Source organism: Mastigoproctus giganteus, chromosome 10 (assembly GCF_048544385.1).
Source record: "Mastigoproctus giganteus isolate SK-2022 chromosome 10, ASM4854438v1, whole genome shotgun sequence".
Taxonomy (NCBI): Eukaryota; Metazoa; Arthropoda; class Arachnida; order Uropygi; family Thelyphonidae; genus Mastigoproctus; species Mastigoproctus giganteus.
In genome coordinates, this window is record NC_143584.1 from 222457420 (window position 1) to 222485170 (window position 27751).

The 27751-nt window shown below is 36.6% G+C and overlaps 1 protein-coding gene across 1 annotated transcript in view; it reads right to left on the minus strand.

Moving 5' to 3' along the window:
- Nucleotides 1–23247, minus strand: part of LOC150079960 (cholinephosphotransferase 1-like) — an 85970-nt gene extending 62723 nt beyond the window's left edge. The window contains exons 1-4 of the mRNA XM_090383292.1: nt 22922–23247; nt 11998–12145; nt 5832–5973; nt 4462–4546 (exon numbers count right to left, since the gene is read on the minus strand). Coding sequence (XP_090239418.1) covers nt 4462–4546; nt 5832–5973; nt 11998–12145; nt 22922–23158 — 612 coding nt within the window. The 5' untranslated portion in view covers nt 23159–23247. The remainder of the gene's footprint in view (nt 1–4461; nt 4547–5831; nt 5974–11997; nt 12146–22921) is intronic.
- Nucleotides 23248–27751: the final 4504 nt, after the last annotated feature.

The window sequence follows — 27751 nt, forward strand, 5'->3', positions numbered from 1 at the left end:
CTCAAGGGGTAGAATTTTTTTCAGCCTGGTCTGTACTTGTTAACAAGAGAGACTGCTTCTACAGGGATGGGATACACTTAAATAGAAAGGGTGCAAGAATATTTGCTGATGTTGTCGAGGCAGTGCTAGGTGGGTCGGAAAACTGCTAGACTGGGGGGGATACAAGGACTAATAGATTAACAGTAGCCACTGGCAGAGGTGAAAGTGATTCTTGCACTGCTTTTATTGGAATGAGTAGCAGCCTGGAAAACAAGATGCAGGGTATTTCAGAGACTGCTGGGAGTCATTGCAGTACAAGTAAACACATGGGTTGTGTTAGGGTAGCTAAGAATAGGAACAGGTGCATGTATACATGCATGTACACCAATGCTAGGAGTTTGGTAAATAAATTTGATGAATTTGAGGTATTGCTCAGAACATCAAAGGCATATATTGTTGGGATAACAGAGACGTGGTGTTACACAGATATAAGGAATGCAGAACTGGAAATTGGGGAATACAATGTGTGTACAGGAAGGATATACAAGACAGGAAGGGAGGAGGGGTTATACTATTAGTTAAGAAACACATAAAATCCAAGGAAGTGAAGCCAGTCGACATCGCTGGACAGTGCATTGTCGAGTCAATTTGGTGTGACATAAGGATTGGGAGATCAAAATTTAGAGTAGGAGTGATGACTCTGATGAGTATAATAAGGAACTGTACAGGGAAATAGAGAGGGCCAGTAAATCAGAGAGTCTTATAATGGTGGATTTTAATTTCCCAGATATTGACTGGAATTTGTGGGTTGGTTACTCACACACTAGCAAGGCTTTTGTGGATTTATTGGACGACTGTTTTCTACATCAGCATGTTTGGGAGGCAATTAGAGGGAGTAATACTCTTGATCTGATTATCAGTAGCGATTCTTCATGCATTAAGAATCTGCAGATAAAGGAACCACTAGGTGGCAGTGATCACAGTGTGCTGAAGTGGGATTTACTCAAAGAGGTAACTACCATCAGGGGTAAAGAGAAGGGTTTTTGCTTTCATAAAGGTGACTACGGTGGTCTGAGACAGTATTTAAATTCTATATGGTGGGACGAACTGATGATGTTAGCAACAGCAAATTCAAAATGGGAAGCATTCAAAGAAATTATCTTGGAAGCTACTAGGCTTTATATACCAACTAAGAAATATTGTTCAAGGTTTAGGCTTAAATGGATGTCAGATAAACTAATGAGACATGTGGCAGAGAAAAAAAATGCATGGAATACATATAAATTAATGGATGACATGGAAGCCTATGATAGATATAAGCTGGTCTGTAACCAAGTCACAAAGTAGATTAGGCAGATTATGAGAAATCCTTGGCAAAGGAAGCAAAGAAAAACAACAAAGAGTTCTTTACCTATGTAAACTCTAGAAGGAAAGGGATGAATCAGATTGGTCAACTGGATATTGATGATCCTGCTCAGGTGGCTAACAAACTAAATGAGTATTTTGCATCTACATTCACCCATGAGGAGTTATTCAGGGAGAGGAATGCCAGTGGCGAGTTAAACTCTGGCAGTGAGCCGGATGATTTTGTAATAAGTGAGAGGAAAGTGGAGGAGAAATTGTTGAAGATAAACATAAAAAAGGCACCCGGGGTGGATGGGATCTATCCAGTTATATTAAAGGAGGCAGCAAAGGAAGTAAGCAAACCCTTAGCCATAATTATGAGGGCTTCTTTAGACTCAGGGGAGGTACCCATGGACTGGACATGTCCAAATGTGACCCCAATTCACAAAGGAGGATCAAAGGGCAACACAAGTAATTACAGACCTGTTACTTTAACTTCTGTTGGAAAACTACTGGAGGCACTAGTTAAAGAAGCACTGCAGGATCATTTAGACAAGACTTCAGTTATAGCTCGGACACAGCATAGTTTTGTTAAGGGGAAGTCTTGCCTGACCAATTTGACTGGATATGATGACGTGGTCACAAAGGAACTGGATGCAGGGTTTTAATTTAGGTTTTAATTTTATTGGCGCATCTGGATGTAGGGAATAACTTTGATATCATATATTTGGATCTTAGAAAGGCTTTTGATACTGTTGCACATGGAAGACTGCTGCACAAATTGGAGCAGTGTGGCACTGGAGGCAAATTGTTGCTATGGATAAAGGGATGATTGAGTGGGAGAAGACCGAGAGCGGTAATCAATGGACACTGCTCATTGTGTTATTAGTGGAGTCCCTCAGGGTTCAGTATTGGGTCCATTGTTGTTTTCTGTATTTATAAATGATATTGATGATGGTATATCAAGCTTAATGTCCAAGTTTGCAGACGATATGAAGGTTGGCTGACAGTACGCTGCTGCAACAGGATCTAGAAAAGTTGAGCAGATGGGCTGAGAGGTGGCAAATGAAGTTTAACATTGGCAAATGTAAAGTACTACACATGGGAAGCAGCAACCCCAGAGTGATGTATCAACTCTGTGGTACTACACTGACAGTGGTTGAGAATGAAAAGGACCTGGGGTAATTGTGCAGGCAGATATGAAGTTTTCTGAGCAGTGCAGACAGTCTGCAAGAGTAGCTCATAGTGTCTTGTCAATGATATACAGGAATTTTTCTAGCAGGGATAAGGAGGTGATTATCCCCTTATATAAGGCAATGGTCAGGCCACACCTTGAGTACTGTATGCAGGTCTGGAGGCCTCATTTTAAGAAGGATGTAGAGCTGTTGGAACGAGTACAGAGAAGGGCAACAAGATTAGTGAATGGAACAAAGGGTTGCTCTTATGAAGAAAGGCTTAAATTTTGCAAATTACAGTGCCTGGAGACTAGGCACCGGCGAGGTGATCTGATTGAGGTGTATAAAGCCTTGAATGGTCTGAGAATGCTCAATGCTGATGGAATTCTTCCTCTTGTTCAGAATAATCATTTGAGAGGGCATAAATTCAAATTGAGGAAAGATAGATGTAGGATAGATGTGCAGATGTTTGCCATTAGCCAGCGAGCGGGTGGTTGGTTGGTTGGTGGAACAGACTTCCATCCTTTGTTGTGGAAGTTGATAGCCTAAATAAATTTAAGGCTGAGCTGGACAGGTACTTGGAGGGGTGAAATGGGAGCGTGTTTTTTTTTTTTTATTGGCTGATGCTGCATAAGCTTGTTTTCTTGCATCATATGACTCTACTAATGCTATTTCCTTTTTTTCCAAAAAAAACAAACCTGATTGGTGAAGGATTAATCTGCTAGACTGCTAAAAAGGTACTGGGAATCATTATGTTTCAATTTTGATTTATATTAACTTTACAAATTTTTCATAGGTTAAATAATACCAGGTGATTAAAAAAGAAGTAAATATTTTCAAATGTTCATGAAATAGTAACCATGCACATGATGAATTCACAAATACCAAATGATAGATAAACAAATTTTTCCTGCCAGATGTATAATTTATCACATCTTCCAGAAAGAAAATGTTAAAATAGCTTTTTCATGAGAAAAATCATTTTATTTCATTCAGTTTGCAAAGACAAATTCAGTAATTAGCATACAATATGACTTTCAGAGAAGATACAAGTCTATATTCTAAGTTTGTTATTTGGTTTTTTAGGAGCATTAGCAACTAAGGCCATATTGCTCCGGGGATATGCGGTGGTCATTCCCTGACCTTTCCGCATCCTCCGTATTTGGTGGTGACAGGCTCGAACCCTGGTCCAATCAAGAAGCGTGTGCTACACACTGCTGCTCCTTCCCACCTGGCTATGGAGACGCCTATATATTCTAAGAAAAGTTCACAAAAGTCCACTTACTGATATAGCCACAAGCACAAGTTGAATATGTGTCAAATAAGTCTAGCATATTTCCTGGAAGCATTTACTTTTGAAATGCTTGAAAGTTGCAATTAATACAGGCAATTAAAACTGAAAGACAAACACAAGCAATACAAGTTTTGCTCTAATTTTCAATAGCAAGTGGAAGAGAATGTCATGATAGCATGACTTGTTTTTCAGTGATAAATCCCTTTTTACTGGAGCAGGAAAGTCAATTACCACATTTATTTGTGGTGGAGGGAAAAGGGGAACAGCCTTCTTTAAGTCATCAAGCATGAACAGGCTTCCAAAAAACATGTTGTATGCTATTTCACATCAGAAAATTTATGATACTTCTTTTTTTTTGGAAAAGGCATTAATGGGAATATTTATGCTGAAAAACCAGATTATGCCTCAAATGCATAACAATTCTGATTTCTGATTCTTCCAACAAATCAATCAAATTTCCCTACCTTTCAGGTGGATACATGAGAATATCTCAACAGCACTGTCACTACCTCAATGATAGAAGAGGCAGTATGTTATTATAATGGATGAAGTAGTGTTCTGTCCATCTATGTATGTCTCTACAATAAGAAATACCAATTTTCATTTCTATGATTTTTTGAAATGTTTACTTCTGCTTTAATCACCCTGTAATAGAATGTAAATCATTACCTGTATTTCCCATATTGTTGGTCCAAAGACTGCAGATATAAGATGAATTAACATAATTATAAACTGAGCTTCTGTAACATCAAACCTAAAAAAAAAAGGTAAACTTAATAACCATATCTTTTCTGACATATGTATAAGCAGTGATCCAAATTCATTATACAAAAACTGATACTGAAGTAGTTCTAGTGGCGAAAAAGCAAATGGCACTGATTTTAAAAAGCAATGTTAGAGTTATGAAAGAAGCATCATATCAAATATATATTTATGAAAATTATATTTCTGCAGTAAAATTCAAAAATCTGGCACTTTTAGAATATTTCTCTGAGGGTAGTTGACTGCACAAATGTAGGCTAGCCGGGTTTAAAAAAAAACACTGCAGGTGCCAGATGTATGTTCCATTAGTAATTTTCAAACATAATGCATTATGTTCCATTAGTAATTTTCAAACATAAATTTCTTATTTTTTACATATTTTCTAGGCTGTACGTCATTATTACTATGTGATAATTTGAAAAGTACACTGAATGCCTCATTTTGTGAGGCATTCAGTTCTAGTTCATGGGAATAATACTTAACAGTAGAGCAGTATGCATTTATTTTTCAGAGAGATTCAATTGCTGAAATCATACCATCCCATTTATACTTCTGTGGTTTTTGATTTCTTGAAAAAGCTTTTTTTTTTTCTTTTTTTTTTTATTTTGCTTGCAGTACATCAATATTTCTTCATTTCTTAATGGATTGCAGCATTTATTATATGTAATGTTTCAATTTTTAATAAAAATAAATATTTAAAAAATAATGTATTTTTAATAAATTAAAAAAACAAACAAACAAAAAAAAACATCAATTTTGCTGAGAATGAAAAACAAAGTTACAGTCATAAAATATAAACATGATTATATAAACATTTTATAAAGCATATTTTGAATAATAATTAAATATAAAACAAAGAGGAACCACTTTCTGTAGCAAATGCCTCCACCATATGTCTGCCAACACACCAATTTAAAACAATTAATTCTACCCCATGAGCCTTGCACAATCTCTCCATGGCTGATGCTAATGCTAATACAATGTGTTGTTTATAAGAAGTAAATAGCCATGTTTGTATATGACAGTTCTTTTGGGATGCATAATCCAAATAAACAATTTTTCATTTCCAAAACATCTCAAGTGAAAGTCTGACTATATTTAGGAGGATCAGGCATAGCACAGTAGTTGTCAGGTTTAACATTTCTTTGAAAACAGGAGGGAAAAAAAAAAAAAAAAAACCAACTGTTGTAAAACCACTCAGTTATTTAATAAAATTAAATAACTTTTAATTTTAATGAAATTTCTGAAGAAAACTAAGAATGCCAATGCATACTTACTTCCCAAATCTTAATGTTCCTGACACATATGTCTGCCAATGTGCACAGTAAAAAAGTGTCATTGCTACAATACACTGGAAAAACATCCAGGAAGGATATGTTCCCAATTGAACAGCTACACACACACCTAGGGAAACAAACACTAAATAAAAAAAAAAAAATAAATAAAAAAAATTAGTTAAAATGCTGTTGATAAAATTTTCTTACCAACTCCAACCCCCCTAAAAAATAGCTAAAGTGAGTATTAAAGCAGATAAATCAATAGAATATTGTTCAAAAACAAAAAAAAAAAAAAAAAAAAGCATTTCCTATTATAAGTGAAGATGAAAATTTAGCTAATGCACTGCTAATTTAGTGTTTAAAACATTGAATCTTAAAAATCACACCAGAGAAAACCTGCACAGGAATAATGCTATTTTTTTATATATAAGGTTAACTACATACTATTTCATGATCTGATATTTAAACCAAACTCTTTTGCTACTTGTGTTCTCTTTCCAACTGAAATCAGCACTTACTTATTCATATTATTTCCCCATCATCTCTTAACACGTTCACTGTCTCAATGCATATATGCATAAAACAGCAACACACAAAATGTACTCAAGCAATGTGCCATAGTGTATATGAGCGGTCATTCTTCAGTGGTCAAACAACGAGTGCCATAAACATAAAGGCACACAAAATTAACAACTACTCAGTATTGACGCAGTGACTGAACATTCTGCAGTAATGCTCAGCATTTGTTTATACACTTAGCACACAGTTTTATTTATTTTTTGCTTGTATGTACACGAATAAACTTTTTATAAAATTTTAAGATATTTTCTGATTTACAGCTCAGTACAATAGTGGTTGCTTTTAGCAATGATTTCCAAACTTTTCAAACCATTATGTATGAATTTTCAAAATGCCGACGATGTTGTAATGTTGACTTTTTTCAACATTTCTGAAAATTATGACAACTGAATAGGTTCTTTTACATTTAGGTGGGAGCAAAAGCATTCAGGTGAGATCTTCCTCAATAATAGCATATATCAGGAACAAAATCCTAGTCACAAGCAAGTTTATATAGTCATGATGCTACTGGGCACACTACCAATGTGCGATATCTCTCTCTCAGTGATACTGAAATTCATAATGATGTACCAAAAATTTCTTAAAATATAAAAAAGATCATGTTTTGATGAAAAGGATAATTTTTAAAGTATTATTTTTCTTCTAAAATAATCCTGTTATAACTCAAATCGAGCACAGATATGAGCATTTATTTTTGTGGAAAATAAATGAGTTATGTAGCACATTACATTTAATAATAAAAAAAGGAACAAAAACCCAACATACACTTAACATGAGGTATTTAATTTGTAAGATCTCTGTCTACAGAGAAAGAGACTAGTATAGATTCCTAGAGATTATATACGTCCTCTGATATATTCAGACATGCTCATTGAATAGCCTCTGTCAATTTGTGAATAGTGGGTGGACACAGGTGATATGCTTGATGGTCCTTTCAACTTCATCATCCCAGAAATGTTATGCTGCAATGAGATATAACAAGATTACAGAGAGGCAACAGGATGATAGCACGACCCCAAAACGATGCATGGGGTTCATCACAATGCTTAAGTGATATCTGTGGAGTAAAGCTTGGATGGCATTGATCTATAGCACTAGGGGATTTAACTTCAATGCAACAATTCAACATAATACTGTCCTGTCAACTTGCAATGTCTCTACTAAGCATAATGGGTACATGGTATGCAAGCACCTGCATATCCAGAGATTTATCATATCAAATATATCCCGAAATACCTGATGTGCTATAATAACTGCTCATAGTTGTGGTAACAGAAAGAGAAAAATTAAATAAAAAAATTATGGACTTATGCCCAAACAAACCCTACAAATAAAACGACAAAGGGTGATTGATGAGTAATGAGATCATTCACGTTATTTGGAATGGTTTCCCTTTTGACATCCTTCACATGATATACATTTCTGTAGTACTTCACTTATTTCTCAAACTCATGCATTAGATCATTTTGAAGAAAAAAAAACATTGCCCACTAACCTGTAGACACTTCAAAATGAGTAACATACTATAAAATTTTTATTTTCAGAGTGAACTAACATCACATTATATTTTAACCACAACAGTCTGAATTAAAACTAATGATGAAACTGACAAACAGAGCATCATCAGCTGGCATTGTACTAGTTATTTAATATTTAAAACATATCTAGTTCCAAACATCAGAAGAAATAATTCTAATTTTAATCAAAGGAATAAATATTCAATCTACTTAATTTATATTACGAAAAAAAAAAAAAAAAAAAACTTATGTATGTAAATGTGTGTGTGTGTGTGTGTGTGTGTGTGTGTGTGTGTGTGTGTGTGTGTGTGTGTGTGTGCGCAAGTGCATGAGCTCAATTGTCCAAATTTTACTGTTTTGGCATGCAATTATTAACCTTTTTAATAAACACTAGGAGGCTCTGTCCCTGCTTGTTTTGCTCACCAACCCCCGTACATGCTTTTCTAAAGGAACTACAAAGGGTACTAGGAAAGTTTTGCAATATGACGCAACAATGAATCACAGGAAGCTGCTTGTTGCTGCATGTTGAAACATGTTCATACGTGCATAGTAGCCGCCGCGCCAAGTCGATGGGCTCAGTTATTCATTAGTAGTGAGAGTGTAAAGTGCTTGCGATGGCATCGTGGTCACGAAATGAGATAAGGACAGTTTTGCAGTATAATTTTGTGCGTGGTTTAACCATAGACCAGTGCTTAGAAGAAATGACTCTTGCACTAGATGATGATTGTCCACATCGTACAACGATATTCAGGTGGTATAGAGAATTCCAAAGGGCAAATTTCACTCTGGAGGATTCTGAGAGGCCGGGAAGGCCACGAACGTCAGTTACGGAGGAAAACGTTACTGCTGTGAGGAAAATGCTTGACGAAAACAGGAGAGTGACCTACCAACAGATAGAGGATACTTTGGGCCTAAATGCACCAGCAATTCGTTCGATTCTGCAAGATCATTTGCACGTGAAGAAACTTTGTTCTCTCTGGGTGCCGCATCAACTGACTGAAGAGCAGATGACACGACGTGTGACTTGGTGCCGGGAGATGTTAAAAAAGTTTGATAAGGGACAATCTCGGTATGTGAACAACATCGTGACAGGTGACGAGACTTGGCTGTACTATTACGATCTGCCGACCAAGGCTCAAAACAAAGTTTGGGTCTTTGATGATGACGACACACCCGTAATTGTCAGAAAATCCCGATCTGTAAAGAAGAAAATGATAGCTGTATTTTTCAAATCGAGTGGAATTGTGGAACGTGTCGTTTTGGACACGCAGAAGACAGTCACAGCTAAGTGGTATACTGAACAATGCCTGCCTAAAGTCATTGGATCTATGAAGAACCTGCGGCCAAAGTCAAGAATGGACACCTGGTACCTCCATCACGAAAATGCTCCAGCTCACTGCGCCAAAGCCCGCACCGAATATTTGACCACGACAGGACTGAAACTTCTCGAGCACCCTCCCTACAGTCCAGACCTTGCTCCCTGCGACTTTGCACTGTTCCCGCATGTGAAAATGAAGCTAAAAGGGAGGCGGTTTTCCAGTGATGAGGACCTTCTACGAGCTTGGGACAACGAGTGTGCTTTACTCCCTAGTGAAACTTGGCAGAACTGGTTTAAAGATTGGTTTCGGAGGATGGAGAGGTGTATTGAATGTAGAGGAAATTACTTTGAAAAAATTAAATAAACAAAGCTGTATTGCAAAACTTTCCTAGTACCCTTTGTAGATGCAAAAAATAATTTTGATATCATATATATGGATTTCAGGAAAGCTTTTGACACTGTTGCGCATGGAAGACTATTGTACAAATTGGAGCAGAATGGTATTAAGGGTAAGTTGCTACAATGGATAAAAGGATGGTTAAGTGCGAGAAGACAGAGGGTGGTAATCAATGGGTGCTGCTCTTCTTGTACAATTTGTACTAATGTTATTAGTGGAGTCCCACAGGGTTCGGTGTTAGGTCCACTGTTGTTTTGTATATTTATCAATGATATTGATGAAGGTATATCAGGCTTAGTGTCGAAGTTTGCAGATGATACAAAGGTTGGCAGAGTTGTTAATGACAGTAACGGCAGTGTGCTACTGCAACAGGATCTAGATAATTTGGGCAGATGGGCTAAGAAGTGGAAACCGAAGTTTAACCTTGGCAAATGCAAAGTACTGCATATGGGTAGAAGTAACCCCAGAGAAACGTACCAACTGTGTGGTACTACACTTAAGGTGGTAGAAAATGAAAAAGACCTGGGAGTAATTGTGCAGTCAGATATGAAGTTCTCTGAGCAATGCAGACAGGCTGCCAGGGCAGGTCATGGGGTTTTGTCAATGATATATAGGAATTTTGCTAGCAGGGAAAAGGAGGTGATTATCCCTCTGTATAAGGCAATGGTCAGGCCACGCCTTGAGTACTGCGTACAGGTCTGGAGGCCTCATTTTAGGAAGGATGTAGATTTGCTTGAGCGTGTACAGAGAAGGGCAACAAGATTGGTGAGGGGAATGAAGGGATCCTCTTACCAAGAGAGGCTTAAGTTCTGCAAATTGCAGTGGCTGGAGACTAGGCACCTGCGCGGTGATCTGATTGAGGTATATAAGGCCTTGAATGGGTTGAGCACGCTGAATTCTGATGGGATCCTTCCACTTGTTCAGATTACGAACCTAAGGGGGCATAAATTCAAATGAAGAAAAGACAGATGTAGAATAGATGTGCGGAAATTTGCCTTTAGCCAGCGGGTGGTTAATTGCTGGAACAAACTTCCATCTGTCGTTGTGGAAGTTGATAGGTTGAATAAATTTAAGGAGGAACTGGACAGGCATTTGGAGGGAATGGTGTGATTTTTTTTTTTTGGCTGATGCTGCATAAGCTCATACATTTGCTTTCTTGCATCACATGCCACTACATAATATATATAGATGCATGACCCCACCACTTTCAACTCCCACCTTCTGGACCAGGATGGGCATCCTGTACCAGGGGGGTCCACTTACTGTCTCCCCTTTCAAATCAGGCAAGTGCCTCAACTACTGCCCCCCTTCTTTGCCCCTTTTATCTCATCCTCTTCCTATCTCTCCATTATCTCCTTTCCAATAAAATTTTTTTCTTTTTTTTTGGGCTCTCCTTGAATGCCTAGGCTACACCAAAGTTCACCCCGCCAGAGCTTCCTTCTCTCCTAATTTGTTCTGGCTCGCCTCCCCGAGGCAGCAATGGAAACTGCAGGTGTTAGTGGCTCTCCACAGGCCCAGCTAAGTGGTCAGAGGAACAACACAACCTACACTAATACTTCACAAAACACACACCCTGGGCTTATGCAGAGTATTGTATTCTACACAGAGTAAAAACGCAGAGTTGGGGGAGACCCCCCCCCCGTGCCACCAGACAAAAAACACTATGTCACTATGATAGATATCTAAGCATTTGGCTTGCTCCCTCATGAGAAGTTACTATATAACCTTGAGCAGGTTGGGATTACTGGTAAGATTATGAGATAAACTGCTGGGTCACTGCAAAGCAGAAGGTTGTGATTAATGAATATTTTTCAGATTGGTGTAATGTCAGGAGTAGGTTCAACAAAGATCGGTTCTTGGACTGCTGTTGTTTCTCATTTTCATAAATGACACTGATGAAGGGCCAGAAGGTGTGATGTCAAAATTTGCAGACAACATAAAGATTGGTAGAGTCATTAATGATCAGTGTCAAGCAGCGCTCCATGATACATGGCTGCCACTTCTCTGACCATTTCTGAACAGACTTTAGAGATGGTCAAAGAAGTGGGCTATGTTTTAATGCTGATAAATGCAGCATTTGAGGAAAAACAGAAATCAGCGAAAGGACAACTGTATAAGGAAAGAACTTGGCAATGAGGAACCTCATAAATGACCTGATTGAAGTATATAAGGCTTTGAGAGGGATTAGTAAAATGGATGAAGGTGGAATTTTCACTGTTATAAAGAATTCCAGAAACAGGAGCCATAAATATGCATTAAAGGGGTTGAGGTTTAGATTAGATTAGATTAGATTATAGGAATTATGGCAAATACTACTACTGTTACTACTATTACTATTTCTTGTACAATACTGACCTGTAGAAATTGAATCACAGCCATGGTCAAACAACTCCCCTAAAGGGGAACTAGTATTTGTTCTTCTTGCTTGTTTTCCATCACAAGCATCTAATGTCTGATAAATAAAAAGTCCAAGTGCACTAAGTACAAATGCCCATCTTGGTGCCTGATTTAAAAGTAAACAATATTAGTAATGATTTCAATATATGAAATGATAAACAAAATGTGAAATAAAATGAATGCAGTACAAAATGAATTACAACATATGAAATACAATGTATGCAATGAAATACAAGATCAGGTAACAGGTCTTGGAGGAGACTTGTTGCCTGCTCAATTCTGTTGAGATAATAGATACCCAAGGTTTAATCCAAAATGTCAATAACAATGCAATATTATTAATATTAATTTTTACAAATTTTGAGTGTTCATCCCATGTAATGCCTTTCACATAGTATATTCATAACTGGAACAATTTTATACATAATTCATTTTCTTTATATATCACTTGTGCCACTTTGCTATCACACTTTATATACAGACTTTTATTTAATCAATGGGCAACTCTTCATATTAATATAGAGTAAAAACATAAGTAAATACCATAACCAAGCCTCTGCTTTAGAAATGAAATAATCTAGAAAGTTTCCAAATCCTTTCTGTAATTTTGTGCAGGTACTGGTGTGCCATGTCAACACCTGACCCTAAGACTTTTCTGCCATAGTGTCTCTCCAACCACTTTGGTGTCCCTTTGATTGATACAAAGATTCAAGTTACAAAGGGTACTAGGAAAGTTTTGCAATACAGCTTTGTTTATTTAATTTTTTCAAAGTAATTTCCTCTACATTCAATACACCTCTCCATCCTCCGAACTCAATCTTTAAACCAGTTCTGCCAAGTTTCACTAGGGAGTAAAGCACACTCGTTGTCCCAAGACCGTAGAAGGTCCTCATTACTGGAAAACAGCCTCCCTTTTAGCTTCATTTTCACATGCGGGAACAGTGCAAAGTCGCAGGGAGCAAGGTCTGAAGTGTAGGGAGGGTGTTTGAGAAGTTTCAGTCCTGTCGTGGTCAAATATTCGGTGCAGGCTTTGGCGCGGTGAGCTGCAGCATTATCGTGATGGAGGTACCAGGTGTCCATTTTTGACTTTGGCCGCAGGTTCTTCATAGATCCAATGACTTTAGGCAGGCATTGTTCAGTATACCACTTAGCTGTGACTGTCTTCTGCGTGTCCAAAACGACACGTTCCACAATTCCACTCGATTTGAAAAATACAGCTATCATTTTCTTCTTTACAGATCAGGATTTTCTGACAATTATGGGTGTGTTGTCATCATCAAAGACCCAAACTTTGTTTTGAGCCTTGGTCGGCAGATCGTAATAGTACAGCCAAGTCTCGTCACCTGTCACGATGTTGTTCACATACCGAGATTGTCCCTTATCAAACTTTTTTAACATCTCCCGGCACCAAGTCACACGTCGTGTCATCTGCTCTTCAGTCAGTTGATGCGGCACCCAGAGAGAACAAAGTTTCTTCACGTGCAAATGATCTTGCAGAATCGAATGAATTGCTGGTGCATTTAGGCCCAAAGTATCCTCTATCTGTTGGTAGGTCACTCGCCTGTTTTCGTCAAGCATTTTCCTCACAGCAGTAACGTTTTCCTCCGTAACTGACGTTCGTGGCCTTCCCGGCCTCTCAGAATCCTCCAGAGTGAAATTTGCCCTTTGGAATTCTCTATACCACCTGAATATCGTTGTACGATGTAGACAATCATCATCTAGTGCAAGAGTCATTTCTTCTAAGCACTGGTCTATGGTTAAACCACGCACGAAATTATACCACAAAACTGTCCTTATCTCATTTCGTGACCACGATGCCATCGCAAGCACTTTACACTCTCACTACTAATGAATAACTGAGCCCATCGACTTGGCGCGGCGGCTACTATGCACGTATGAACATGTCTCAACATGCAGCAACAAGCAGCTTCCTGTGATTCATTATTGCGTCATATTGCAAAACTTTCCTAGTACCCTTTGTATATACATTAGTGGAAATTCATGATATTTCTAAATGCAGCTCCTCAAATCATATTCCACTGTGTGGCAATTTTCAAAAGCACTCAGTCAAATCATAAAATTAGTTTATTGTAAAGAAAAAACATTAACTTATAGTGATACAGACATAGCCCAGTGGTCAGGAGCGAGAGTGCATAGCACGCGTTTCTTGAGTGGACCGGGGTTCAAGCCCGTGACTACTAAATACGATAAATATTTGTATTGACGATTTATTGTAAACTCTACTGACTTGGTTGTCGTGCCGGAGTATAAACAGAATATTTTACACTGACAATGTGAATAATGATCTGCATTGCAGTTTGTTATGGGTTCAGCATAAATAACAAGACATGATCAAGTGTCTGTAATGTATGTCCATCCAGTAACACAACAAAAATATGACCAGTTGTATTAATGCAGTGAGGTCAACATGAAAGAAATGAAGGACAAGCAGAGATAAACAATATGTAAATTAGACACACTATTGGAAGAAGATAATTTTAGATCTAGGATTTTAATTAAAAATTTATATTAGTAAAACTAAATATTCTGGAATTCTTTGGTTTCTTCATCAATAGCACTCAATAAAATTTTAAAAATTTAAACAGATCAGCAAACATTTAATATGATATTACTCTGCAGCCTGCTATTATACACAACAAATATTATAGTATACATAGAGGCAAAGCAGGCTTGATTCTTGTAGGCACAACAATACAGGCACAGTAACCACAAGGGTCATAAGTGGTCAGTGTAACAAGAAAAATATTGCAGGATAAATTGAAAGTCACCATTCTTTTTTTAAATACCGTTAGTGTCATTAAGCAATGCTTGTTAGAAAATTTTATACCATTTGTTTTATGCACATTCAAATTTAATAAATCTGAATGATTTTGCACATTGAAATTATTCAAATATAGATACCAGTATTGTCAGCAATTTTTCTCAATCTGATCGCAACGTTTTCCATTGAATGTGAAAGAAATCCATAGTAATGCTGCAGTTCTTGGCTTTCTCTTTTAAAGAAAGGTGATACACCTTTTTTTTAAAATGAAGGAATGGGTCAAAAGGAATGGACAATAATCATTCTAGAGTTTTTGCAGCAATGATTTTATTTTCCAATTAAGAAGCCAATGCACATTAAACAACAGCAGCAAGCACAAGTTACTTGGACAAAACAGCATCAGTATTGACCCAAAGTAAAGTGCAAGGCCAATCTCAAGCCTAGGAAAATAGGCATGTGCCTAGGGCCCATACTTTGAGGCGGCCCATAAATGGCAATGGGCACAGCCAAAATTGGTGATATCCATAGTGTAACAATGAGCATAAGTGCTTGTTTTCCTTATAAAATATACTTTCAAATCGTAACGTAGCTTCTAGTCAGAATGTGTGTGCTAACGATATGTTAAGATTTGTATATATTTCCTTAGAAATATATGGAGATTTATTTGCTTTACATTTTTATATTGATTGTGTAATCAAAATTTTTTTTCTATTAAAGTAGGGCATTTCATAATAAACATTTTTACAGTGTTACTCCAAAAAAACTTTTGCCTAGGGCCCACATATCCTCAACTTAGGCCCTGGTAGGGTTGTGGCAAAAAGTTTTGTTTAGTAATGAAACAAAAATTAATTTGAGTGGCATCATTAATTACTGCAAATTTTTTGCAGTTGCAGTGAATCTGTGCATGCAATATGATCAAGACTGACATTTCCATCAATGATGGTTTGAGATATTTTTTAGTCAATTGTGTGGGAATATGCACATCATTAAATACAAAGGCTTTATTTTCATCATATGATTTTTAAATTACTGGATGTAATGGGAAAATGAAGTGGTTTTTTTTTTTTTTTTTTTTTTCCTCTCTTTTTTTGTGTCCGGTGCTTAAGTGTGTGTGTGAGAGAGAGAGCCTATTCAATAATGGAGAATTCATATTACAAGATGACTCTGCCCTATAACAACAAGCAAAGAATATCAAGGACTTTTTTTTGTCACCCGAAAATGTTAAAAAAAAAAAAAAAAACCATCTTTGGTGGTTTGAATTTCAAAATATTGGCTATGGAGTTCTCAATGGGGAAAAAATAAGAATAATTAAAAAAGACATAAGTTTAAGCAGACACATGCATAGTAAAATGTTTGTTTATACCCACCACAATAATCATTCTAGAGTTTTTGCAGCAATGATTTTATTTTCCAATAGTGCAGCAATGCTTTTATTTTCCAATAGTGAGAAGGCAGATAACGTACCTCATGTACCGTTGGCACTTCATTTTTTTTTTTATATTGTATAAGCATCCCCTTCCCCAAAACATGGCATCTGCATATGCAAAGGTACAAGTTCAATGAATTTCATACTCAGGTTGCTATAAACAAATAGGCAAAAAATAGCCAATATAACCAAATAGTCCAGGAGTTCGTGGAGCTAGTAATTATTTATTTCCACTCTTGTGAAATAATTACAAACCAAGGGCACCAGGACCTTCCCAAATAACTTCACCATCAGAGTTACTTTCCTGGTTGTTTGAATTCCGCATCCAACTTCCCATTGTGCATAGCCACTCTCTCAATGTGGAGAAGGTGGATATGCACAATGGGAAGATGGATATCCACCTTCTCAATGTGGAGATCTTGTACTAGAAGCTGACTTCATGAATCTATTTGTTAGTACAGGAGTTTTGTGTTAGTAGCACAAGGAACCAATATGTCGATTCATAATATCAGAACACAGTACTCTGAGGATATGTTTTGCTTTGTTATTTGTTATTTGTTTTTTTTTTTTTTTTTTTTAGGAGCATTAGCAACTAAGGCCATATTGCTCCGGGATATGCGGTGGTCATTCCCTGACCTTTCCGCATCCTCCTTATTTGGTGGTGACGGGCTCGAACCCCGGTCTAATCAAGAAGCGTGTGCTATGCACTGCTGCTTCTTCCTACCTGGCTACGGAGGCGCCTACAAAACCCGATGACCTGCCCTGGCAGCCTGTCTGCATTGCTCAGAAAACTTCATATCTGACTGCACAATTACTCCCAGGTCTTTTTCATTTTCTACCACCTTAAGTGTAGTAACACACAGTTGGTACGTTTCTCTGGGGTTACTTCTACCCATATGCAGTACTTTGCATTTGTCAAGGTTAAACTTCAGTTGCCACTTCTCAGCCCATCTGCCCAAATTATCTAGATCCTGTTGCTTGTTGTTTGGTTTTAAGAAGCATTAGCAACTAAGGCCATAATGCTCCGGGAATATGCGGTGGTCATTCCCTGACCTTTCCACATCCTCCGTATTTGGTGGTGATGGGCTCGAACCCCGGTTTAATCAAGAAGAGTGTGCTATGCACTGTTGCTCCTTCCCACCTGGCTACGGAGGCGCCAGATCCTGTTGCAGTAGCACACTGCCATGACTGTCATTAACAACCGTGCCAACCTTTGTATCATCTGCAAACTTCGACATTAAGCCTGATATACCTTCATCAATATCATTGATAAATATACAAAACAGCAGTGGACCCAACACCGAACCCTGTGGGACTCCACTAATAACATTAGTCCATGAAGAGTAGCACCCATTGATTACCACCCTCTGTCTTCTCCCACTTAACCATCCTTTTATCCATTGTAGCAACTTACCTTTAATACCATTCTGCTCCAATTTGTACAGTAGTCGTCCATGTGCAACAGTGTCAAAAGCTTTCCTGAAATCCAAATATATGATATCAAAATTATTTTTTGCATCCAGTTCCTTTGTGACCACATCATAATAACCAATCAAATTTGTCAGACAAGACTTTCCCTTAACAAACCCATGCTGTGTCTGAATTATTGCTCCAGTCTTGTCTAGATGATCCTGCAATGCATCTTTAACCAGTGACTCCATTATTTTACCCGGAACAGAAGTTAAACTAACTGGTCTGTAATTACTCGTGTCACCCTTCGATCCCCCTTTGTGAATTGGGGATACATTTGCACATCTCCAGTCCGTGGGAACCTCCCTGAGTCCAAGGATGCTCTCATAATTATGGCTAAGGGTTTGCTTAGTTGCTTTGCCGCCTCCTTTAATATAACTGGATAGATCCCATCCACCCCAGGTGCCTTTCTTATGTTTAACTTCGACAATTTCTCCTCTGCTTTGCTCTCAGTTATTACAAAATCATTAAGCAACCTGCTACAATTTGATAACCTTCTGCCATTTTCAAACCTTAATAATTCCTCACGTGTGAATGTAGATGCAAAATATTCATTCAGTTTGTTTGCTGGAGGATTCAATTCAAGAAAGATGTAGAGGTGCTGGAACGAGTACAGAGAAGGGCAACAAGATTAGTGGATGGAACAAAGGGGTACTCTTACGAAGAAAGGCTTAAGTTTTGCAAATTACAGTGTGTGGACACTAGGCACAAGCGAGGTGATCTGATAGAGGTGTATAAAGCCTTGAATGGTTTCAGCATGCTCAATACTGATGAGATTCTTCTTCTTGCTCAGAATAATCACCTGAGAGGGCATAAATTCAAACTGAGGAAAGACAGATGTAGGATAGATGTGTGGAAATTTGCCTTTAGCCAGCGGGTAGTTGGTTGGTGGAACAGACTTCCATCCCTTGTTGTGGAAGTTGATAGCCTAAATAAATTTAAGGCTCAGCTGGACAGGTATTTTGAACGAACGAAGGGGTGAAGTGGAAGTGGGGTTTTTTTTTTTTTTTTTTTTGGCTGATGCTGCATAAGCTTGCTTTCTTGCATCATATGCCTCTACTAATGCTAATGGTAATATTAGGGACAAAATGTAACAGTTAGGTAGGACAATAAACAAAATATAATCCCGATAAAAGGAAAAATAGATGAGAGAGAGAGAAAATAGTATTGGGAAGATGGCGGGAGGTTATTGGGAATGTTAGATTTGTATATGATAAGACAATGTGGCAAATTCTGAGGAGAGATTGCAGAAATTGGTTAAAGAAAAGCTGTAGTAGGTTTGCAATGTGCATAAATATTGAGAAGACAAATGTTATGAAAGCAGGAAGAAAAAAGGTGTGATTTAAATATTAAAACAGAGACAACAGTACAAGAAAATGAGTATAGGTATTTGGAAAGCCTAATGGTCAAAACCACAAAGAGCAACACAGAAATATGGATATGAACAGCAATGGGTAAAAATGTTTTTGAGAAGCAAATGTTTCAATGAAATAATCTGCAGGTGGAAGAAATTGAATTGAATTATGTTGTGAGGTGAGGGATTGATGAAGGATATGACAGAAGGAAAAACTGAGGACACTCAAAGGGAGATCGACAAAATGAGGAGATGAAGAGGAGGGCTGAAGGTAGATAGATATAAAAAAGTAGTTGAATAAACATGTGATCACGCATTTGGCAGAATATCAATAATGAATGAAATTTTGGTATAATTCAATTTATTTTAGTTGACCGAAACATGAAAGTGTACGTACAGTCCTACCGTCATGAGAATGAACCAAAGTTCACCACCAGTCTATTTAAGAAGGAGGGCGATGAGTGAAGTAGGAAAAAGGAGTGATTGCAGATATTAAATTTCTATTATAGACTAAGGTTGAAATGGCAACAGGATTAATTCCATACATTATCTGCTATCCCTTTATACGATTACCTTAGCTTAAAATTAATCTAAAAATCAAAGCACAATAACCACTCCTTTACTCTTAAAAGTACACTGTCTTGTGGTGACCTTGAGTTCATTCTCATGGCAGTATGACTATATACATATATATATCACCTTACCAGATATGAAATCAAAGATCAAATTCTATTAGATGGAGGTTACACACAGGCTCTAGTACAAGCCATTTGTTGTCTTGATAATGAAGCACAAAGAGGTTTTGAAATGTTGACTAAATGAAACAGGTCTCATGATTTTGGATTTGGTGAAGCCCTTAAGCAATATATGCACATATTGTACAAAAACTAAAATAAATTTAACAAAAATTGCATGTGTTAAAAAGAGTTTCATTTCACTAATTTTACTTAGGTTAAACAAATCAAGTTCTTACTGTAACATTTCCCACTATGTGTGGCTATTATTGAATATCCACAATCTTAGCATGTATAACTATAATTCTGCAATTTCAATTTTCATCCACATTTTACTTAAATTATACAGAGAAAGGCAACAAGATTAGTGAGGGGAACGAAGGGGTCCTCTTACCAAGAAAGGCTTAAGTTCTGCAAATTGCAGCGGCTGGAGACTAGGCACCTGCGAGGTGATCTGATTGAGGTGTATAAGGCCTTGAATGGGTTGAGCACGCTGAATTCTGATGGGATTCTTCTGCTTGCTCAGATTACGAACCTGAAGGGGCATAAATTCAAATTGAGGAAAGACAGTTGTAGAATAGATGTGCAGAAATTTGCCTTTAGCCAGCAGGTGGTTAATTGCTGGAACAAACTTCGATCTGTCATTGTGGAAGTTGATAGCTTAAATAAATTCAAGGAGGAACTGGACAAACTTTAGACAGAATGGTTGTGTGTTTTTTTTTTGGCTGATGCTACATAAGCTCATACGCTTGCTTTCTTGCATCACATGCCTCTATTACTACTAACTACTATTACATTTTAATTATACTTTTACGCAATAATTATGCAACTGAGGGGTCTAGATGCAAAACCTGCGAAGTCCATTTCTTTTATAATTCAGTTATGGGTGCCACATGAATCTTTGGTTCTCCATCATCAGCCATTTTCAATCCACTGTAGGATGAAAGCCTCTCCAGCAACTTTCCAGTTCCTTCGGTTTTGTGCAATGGCCATCCATTTACTATCCACGAACTTGTGAATTTCATCTGTCTACCTCCATTGTTGTCATCCAGTTTTCTTTCAGCTCCTCTTGGTACCATTCTGTTATTTTCTTAGTCCATCTGTCATCATGTCTTCAAGCTGTATGTCCTGCCCAAGTCCATTTCAGTTCTTTAGTTTTGATAAGAATGTCTTTTACTTGTGTTTGCTGCCTGATCCATGTGTGTTTCTCTTCTTATCCAACAGTTCGATTCCTAATATAATTCATTCTATTCTTCGCTGTGTAGTTTTCAGCTTCTCTTCCATTCTTTTGGTAAGTGCCCAAGTTTCACTTCTATAAGTCATGGTGAGGAGTATACATTGGTTCATTATTTTACGTTTTAGACATGGGATATTGCTCCTCAGTACGTAACTATATTTCCTGAATGCTATCCATCCGAAATTTATTCTTCTCTTGACTTCCAGCCATTTATCATTATTACAGCTAATGACTTGTCCAAGATATGAATCCGTCTTTTCAACTACTACTCCTTCAATGATCATATCCCTTTCTGTGGCATACTTGTCGATCATTGCTTTTGTTGTTTTAGCCATATTCATCTTTAGTCCAGATTTCAAACTAAAGATGAATTTTTTTGTTAAAACCTATCCAATGAAAATAAATGGGCCCATCATTCTGCATTCCATAGTTTAAGAATACATGAATTCTGTATAATTCAGAAAATGTTAATTTTCTGGATTATATCTATCAATTGTTAATTGAAAAATCTGCAAAATGCATCAAGTCCAGTATAAAATTTAATGTAAAATTTTAGTTTTGATGCAAGCCTCGCAATGTCCAACGCTAGTTGAGGTTCTAAATTTGTCAAATCCTCCATTACAAAAGAAATGGACTTGGCAAGTTTTGCATCTAGACTCCTTCAATCAGAAAGTAAATTTAACTTGTCAAATTTTATATAGTTGAGTGATGCATGCTCCTCTCTATATATAAAAGTGATCATTCCTGGTGATAAAGAAGTGTTTTATATATGAGTAGGGTTTAATGTTAATTAGATGGCAATGCACATTGCACATCAATAATGTTATATTTTAATTAAAATTCTTTTTTAAATAGCATATAAAAGAGTAAGAGAATAAGAAACACATCACCTGTGAATTTTTTTATGGACTAATAATATCATATTAATTACTAATGAGGTTGTCACTAGCCATAAACTTTAGTCAGAGGTTTTTATTTTATTCTGATTACTAGGTAGACAAATTACTTGTGGTCAAGGTATTTCTTTTACTGAATATTTCTGCATAAAACTCTTAAGAAGTTAAAATGACAATAATTCCCTTGAATTTATTAATTAATATTTATTTATTTGATTCATTTCTGACATTTTTCATAATCTTTAAGATTTTAAAACAATCAACTGTGTTGTCTAGCTTTCTTTGAAAATATTAAACCAACAAAAAACAGAAACAAAAAATGGTTCCAGTTTGAACATTTTTTGTACTCCCAAACAGAAGCAATTCTATCATAAGGAATATGCAAATTTTTATGCACTTATTTCTTAGGCCAACCAATACATGTGATATACGTTTACCAGTGTAACATAATAAATACATTTTATGTTTTAGTCAAAAATCTGTGTTCACATCTGTTGTCTCCATGTAAGTGGCGTATTACCTAACCGATTGCGTAAATATTTTTTCTAATTGAAGTGCCCTGAAAAAAAAAAGTCAACAGCAGGGTCACACATCACGTGTGCACAACATCCGATTTATGACGTCATATGTTGTCAACGGGAGAGCCTGTTACCGGTGTTCCTATTTTTAGTGGTCTCTGTTTTCATGTGGGAAACATTAAGCATGTAACTTTAAAATGCCTATTGTTCAAATTTTCTTTTATTATTATCAAAACATTTTAAAAGATTGACATTATATTAAGACATATATTTTTACGCCAATGAATACAAATATCAATACCACTTCCATTATGCGTTTTTTATTATTTTTTTTCCATACGGTCTGTAAATCTTGAACAGCGCGCTACTTCTCACAACATACTTCTCTCTTGACAGTTAATATCCCTAAATCTCATGAAGGGCACTGTAACATAATAAAAATGTTCACCTAGAAAATTAACTTACCGGTTGGGAAGCATCAGGACTATAATCTACGAGTAATAAAGATGTAAGAATATTTACAATGAGACCGGCAACAGTCAATAAGTTTGGGGCAACCCATAGGGGTAACTTTGTCACTAGCCAGTTCCAGAAGGGTTGCATACACGGGTCTAATAACGTTGAACCCGATGAACTATACTTATGTTCAGTTAATTTTTTAAGTTGGGCTGGTGATAAAATATCACTTGAACTAAATATCATTGTCACAATTTTTTGTTTCCTCCAATGTGCACTTGAATATCAAAGTAATATCAAAACACTTTGCTGTCACACAACTAACACAATGCACACAGAGCTGCGCCGTTCAACTAATGCATAATAGTATTTTTGTGAAAGTTTAGGAATTTTCCGTTAGAGGCGCTGTTGCAAAATGGCCGTTTACGCATCTGAATTGCTGCAGCTGTTGTGAAAGGTTTCACTAATCGTCATATGTAGGTCACTTTTCTGATGTACGATAATCAAAGGGGTTCACTATAATGCTTATTGTTCATTTGAATTGAAAATTAACCAATAGGAGTTAGGTTAGGAGATGGTTGTGGTTCTCTCTCTCTTTCAGTTTGCATAAGATTTACACAAGGAAGGAAGTGTAAACAGTAGATGCAGCTGTTTATTAATATAGTTAGGGAAAGATGCTACTTGGTTGTTTTCTATTAAAGTTATTATTAAATTAAAACCACTCTTAGACCACGTGAAAATTAATAATATAGTTTATTAGGCTGTTCGCCTACATTACTTTACATTAAGATGACGTTTCGGGTATCTTACCGATATCCGTCACCAGACCAAGTTGGAAACAGAACCATCAGGAAATAGAAAGAGTTACAAATTTGAATATTTTAGAATATTACAATACCAATAATACAATTACAATTACAATTTACAAATTATGGTTCTGAAAAAAAAAAAAAAAGTAATAAATTTTAAAATTTGAATTGCCGTTACAATAGAAAACATGAAATCTAAGATAATTACAAAGATATTAAATCTCTTTTAAGAGATTAAATTGTCAGCAGGTAAGAATTTAATCTCTTTGTAATTATCTTAGATTTCCTGTTTTCTATTGTAACGGCAATTCAGAATTTAAAATTTAATAAAATTGTAATAGTAATTGTAATTGTATTATTGGCATTGCTATATTCTAAAATATTCAAATTTGTAACTTTCTATTTTTTTTTTTTTTGTTTTGTTTTGTTTCCCTAATAGCTTGGTCTGATGATGGGTATCGGTAAAATACCCGAACCGTCATCTTAATGCATAGTAATGTACGCGAACAGCCTAATAAACTATATTATTAAATTTTACGTAAGATTGGTTTTAATTTAATAATAACCTTAATAGCTATTATTGAATTATAATTCTTTCACAAAACTAAGCTGAAAAGTGGAGCAGTGCGTCCAAATTAAACGTACAAAAATAAAATTCAAAACAAAGAATGCTATCTAAAATCGAATTTGTACACAGAAAGTATTATCCTGTAATTCCGCTGTATAAAAAGAGGAACAAAAAGATGCAATCAAGCATGTCCATAAGGGTCGGGGTCAGGTAAAACAGGTCGAATCTTCCTAGGAAATTATCGTTTAGATATGAGCAATTATTTATTTTCTCTATTTTAATTTAATCTAGTCCACCCCCCATTCAGATCCCCACTTCTGATCTTACATATGTTGAATTACTTTTCATATACAACACGATTTTAATATTAATTTAATAAGGATATCAATAGTAATTAATTAATATTAGCAGTGACAACTGTAACAACAATACAATAAAACCTCGATTTAGCTTAATGGATTATTTGGGAGTAGGTGTGTCCATAAAATTCGAAAGAAATACATATACATCATAAGAATATTATGATGCAATAAAGATAAAAATAGAGAAGTAATGTTTCGAAATACAGCACCCGATGGAAATATAGAGCAGCACTGTGATGGAAAAGCTTCACACGTGGCTTATTGCAATTCATTCGGTATTACTAACACTTCTTGTTTGGCTTCTGATTTGTGAAAATATGATAATTGATAGCAAATACCATCAGACTGACTGGGCAAACGCTGTCAATTATTTCGGAACTCCATTGAATAGAAGGTTTACCGTACAATAAAATACACTTGTCGAAAATAGCACTGAATAGCTGAATGATAGAGGGTGGTAATCAATGGGTGCTGCTCTTCGTAGACTAATGTTATCAGTGGAGTCCCACGGGGTTCGGTGTTGGATCCACTGTTGTTTTGTATATTTATCAATGATATTGATGAAGTTATATATCAGGCTTAGTGTCGAAGTTTGCAGATGATACAAAGGTTGGCAGGGATGTTAATGACAGTGTGCTATTGCAACAGGATCTAGAAAATTTGGGTAGATGGACTGAGAAGTGGTAACTGAAGTTTAACATTGACAAATGCAAAATACTGCACTGCATATTGGTGGAAGTAACCCCAGAGGAACGTACCAACTGTGTGGTACTACACTTAGGGTGGTAGAAAATGAAAAATCCCTGGGAGTAATTGTGCAATAAGATATGAAGTTTTCTGAACAATGCAGACAGGGTGCAAGAGCAGGTCATGGAGTTTTGTCAATGATATACAGGAATTTTGCTAGCAGTGAAAAGGAGGTGATTGTCCCTCTGTACAAGGCAATTGTCAGGCCATGCCTTGAGTACAGGTCTGGAGGCCCCATTTTAGGAAGGATGTAGATTTGCTTGAGCGTGTACAGAGAAGGGCAACAAGATTGGTGAGGGGAATGAAGGGATCCTCTTACCAAGAGAGGGTTAAGTTCTGCAAATTGCAGCGGCTGGAGACTGGGCACCGGCAAGGTGATCTGATTGAGGTGTTTAAGGCCTTGAATGGGTTCAGCACGCTGAATTCTGATGGGATTTTCCCACTTGTTCAGATTACGAACCTAATGGGGCATAAATTCAAATTGAGGAAAGACAGTTGTAGAATAGATGTGCGGAAATTTGCATTTAGCCAGCGGGTGGTTAATTGCTGGAAAAACTTCCATCTGTCGTTGTGAAAGTTGATAGGTTAAATAAATTCAAGGAGAAACTGGATAAACTTTTATAGGGAATGGTCGTCTGAATTTTTTTTTTTTTTTTTTTGGCTGATACTACATAAGCTTATACACTTGCTTTCTTGCAGCACATGCCTCTATTACTATTACTATGATAGATTATGCGTTGGTGAAAGAAATTGAACATTATTTCTCATACATAATGTTGTGAATGATAACTTGAGACATGGAAGAAAGAACACTTATATTTTCTTAAAAAAAATAAAATGCCCATAAGAAAAAGAAGAAATTTCAGTTATCTGAGGTTTAAATTTCCCGCTTCTTCTTGCAATGTTTCGAAGCGTTCTTATAGATTGTACAAAAGCAGTCAGTCAACAAAATTTAAAGCTGTTTCCTGAACTGGCAAATAATGTCGTATTTCGGGAAACTGTGAAAATAATTATAATGAAGATCATGCTAAAAAGACACTCAGAGACAAATAATGCTCCTTAAGAAATGATGAAACTTTTTACTGTTTTGCTCTATGGCAAACCTGAATTTCCAGAGGAAGAAAAAATCGTGCAAAGCTCGCCCGATCCCGACTAACTCGGCCACGGAATGATAAGAACTTATAGGTTTTCTGTCAATATGAATGGTGAACCCAAGCTTTTTGTACATTGTGTGGAAAGACTATACCCGCTGGGCTACCTTTTGGGGAAATTTATTTTGTGCCCTTCTGTCAGCACAGTCGGAATTACCATTAATTTTCTTGTGTGGTGAAGTCAATTTAGAAAAAAATAGGAATACTTATAGCTGAGATATGAGCAATAACATGATCGACTAACCTATTCTACTTCACTTGGCGATGTTTATGGTTACGGCACATACTAAAAGGTATGCTTTGAGTGTTTTGAGTATTTTCCAAAGACTGTGACCGCTTCAAGCCATTGTAATTATCACCAGAAAAGTTAGTACTTAAGCCAGTAAGAGTTTAATTTCTTTGTGAGATATTATTTTTCTTGGGAAATCCTCCTAAAACTTCTTCCATGATGAGTAAGAGGAAGGAATAAGAGAAGACTATGGCAGCTGTCCACTGACTGGGCAGACTGTACCGTTCTTATACAGCATAGTAGAGAGCATTGCTGCTCTCTCACAACAGATGAACAGGAATTGAATTTGATTCTCATTGCGTGTTCAAGGTGTCCTTATCTGACGCACAGTGGTTATAATCTTTGTTCTTCCATATGTGGAAAAGATTCGAGCTCAAATCCTGTTAATAATGTAATTAATGTTTATGTATTATTTATTATTATTATTATTTTTTTTTTCATTTCCCACCTTGATGACCACGGCTTAGGTTAAGTGCCGACGTAACTAAGGCTGTAATGCAACAATATGTTGTGTCTGTAATTACCTGTATTCTTTCGTTTATTTGCAGTTTACTGGAGAAAAGCCCGAGTTTCCGGGAGGAAAAACCACGCTTCCCTCGAACACCAATTCAAGCCTTTTCCGTCCGGTGTAGAAGGACAGTGATTATAATCACTACTCACGAAGGCTTCAAACAAATTGGTCAGAGAACAGTTTCTTTGAAGCCATTTAGATAGCTGAAGACCTGAATGAGTATTTTGCATCTACATTCACATATGAGGAGTTATTAAGGGAGTTCCTCCCTTAATTCCAAACGTTAATCAAAATGCCAGACGTTTAGGAAACTGTAACAGGGTGCTTAATGATTTTATAATAACTGAGATCCAAGTGGAGGAGAAACTGTTGAAGTTAAACATAAGAAAGGCACCTGGGGTG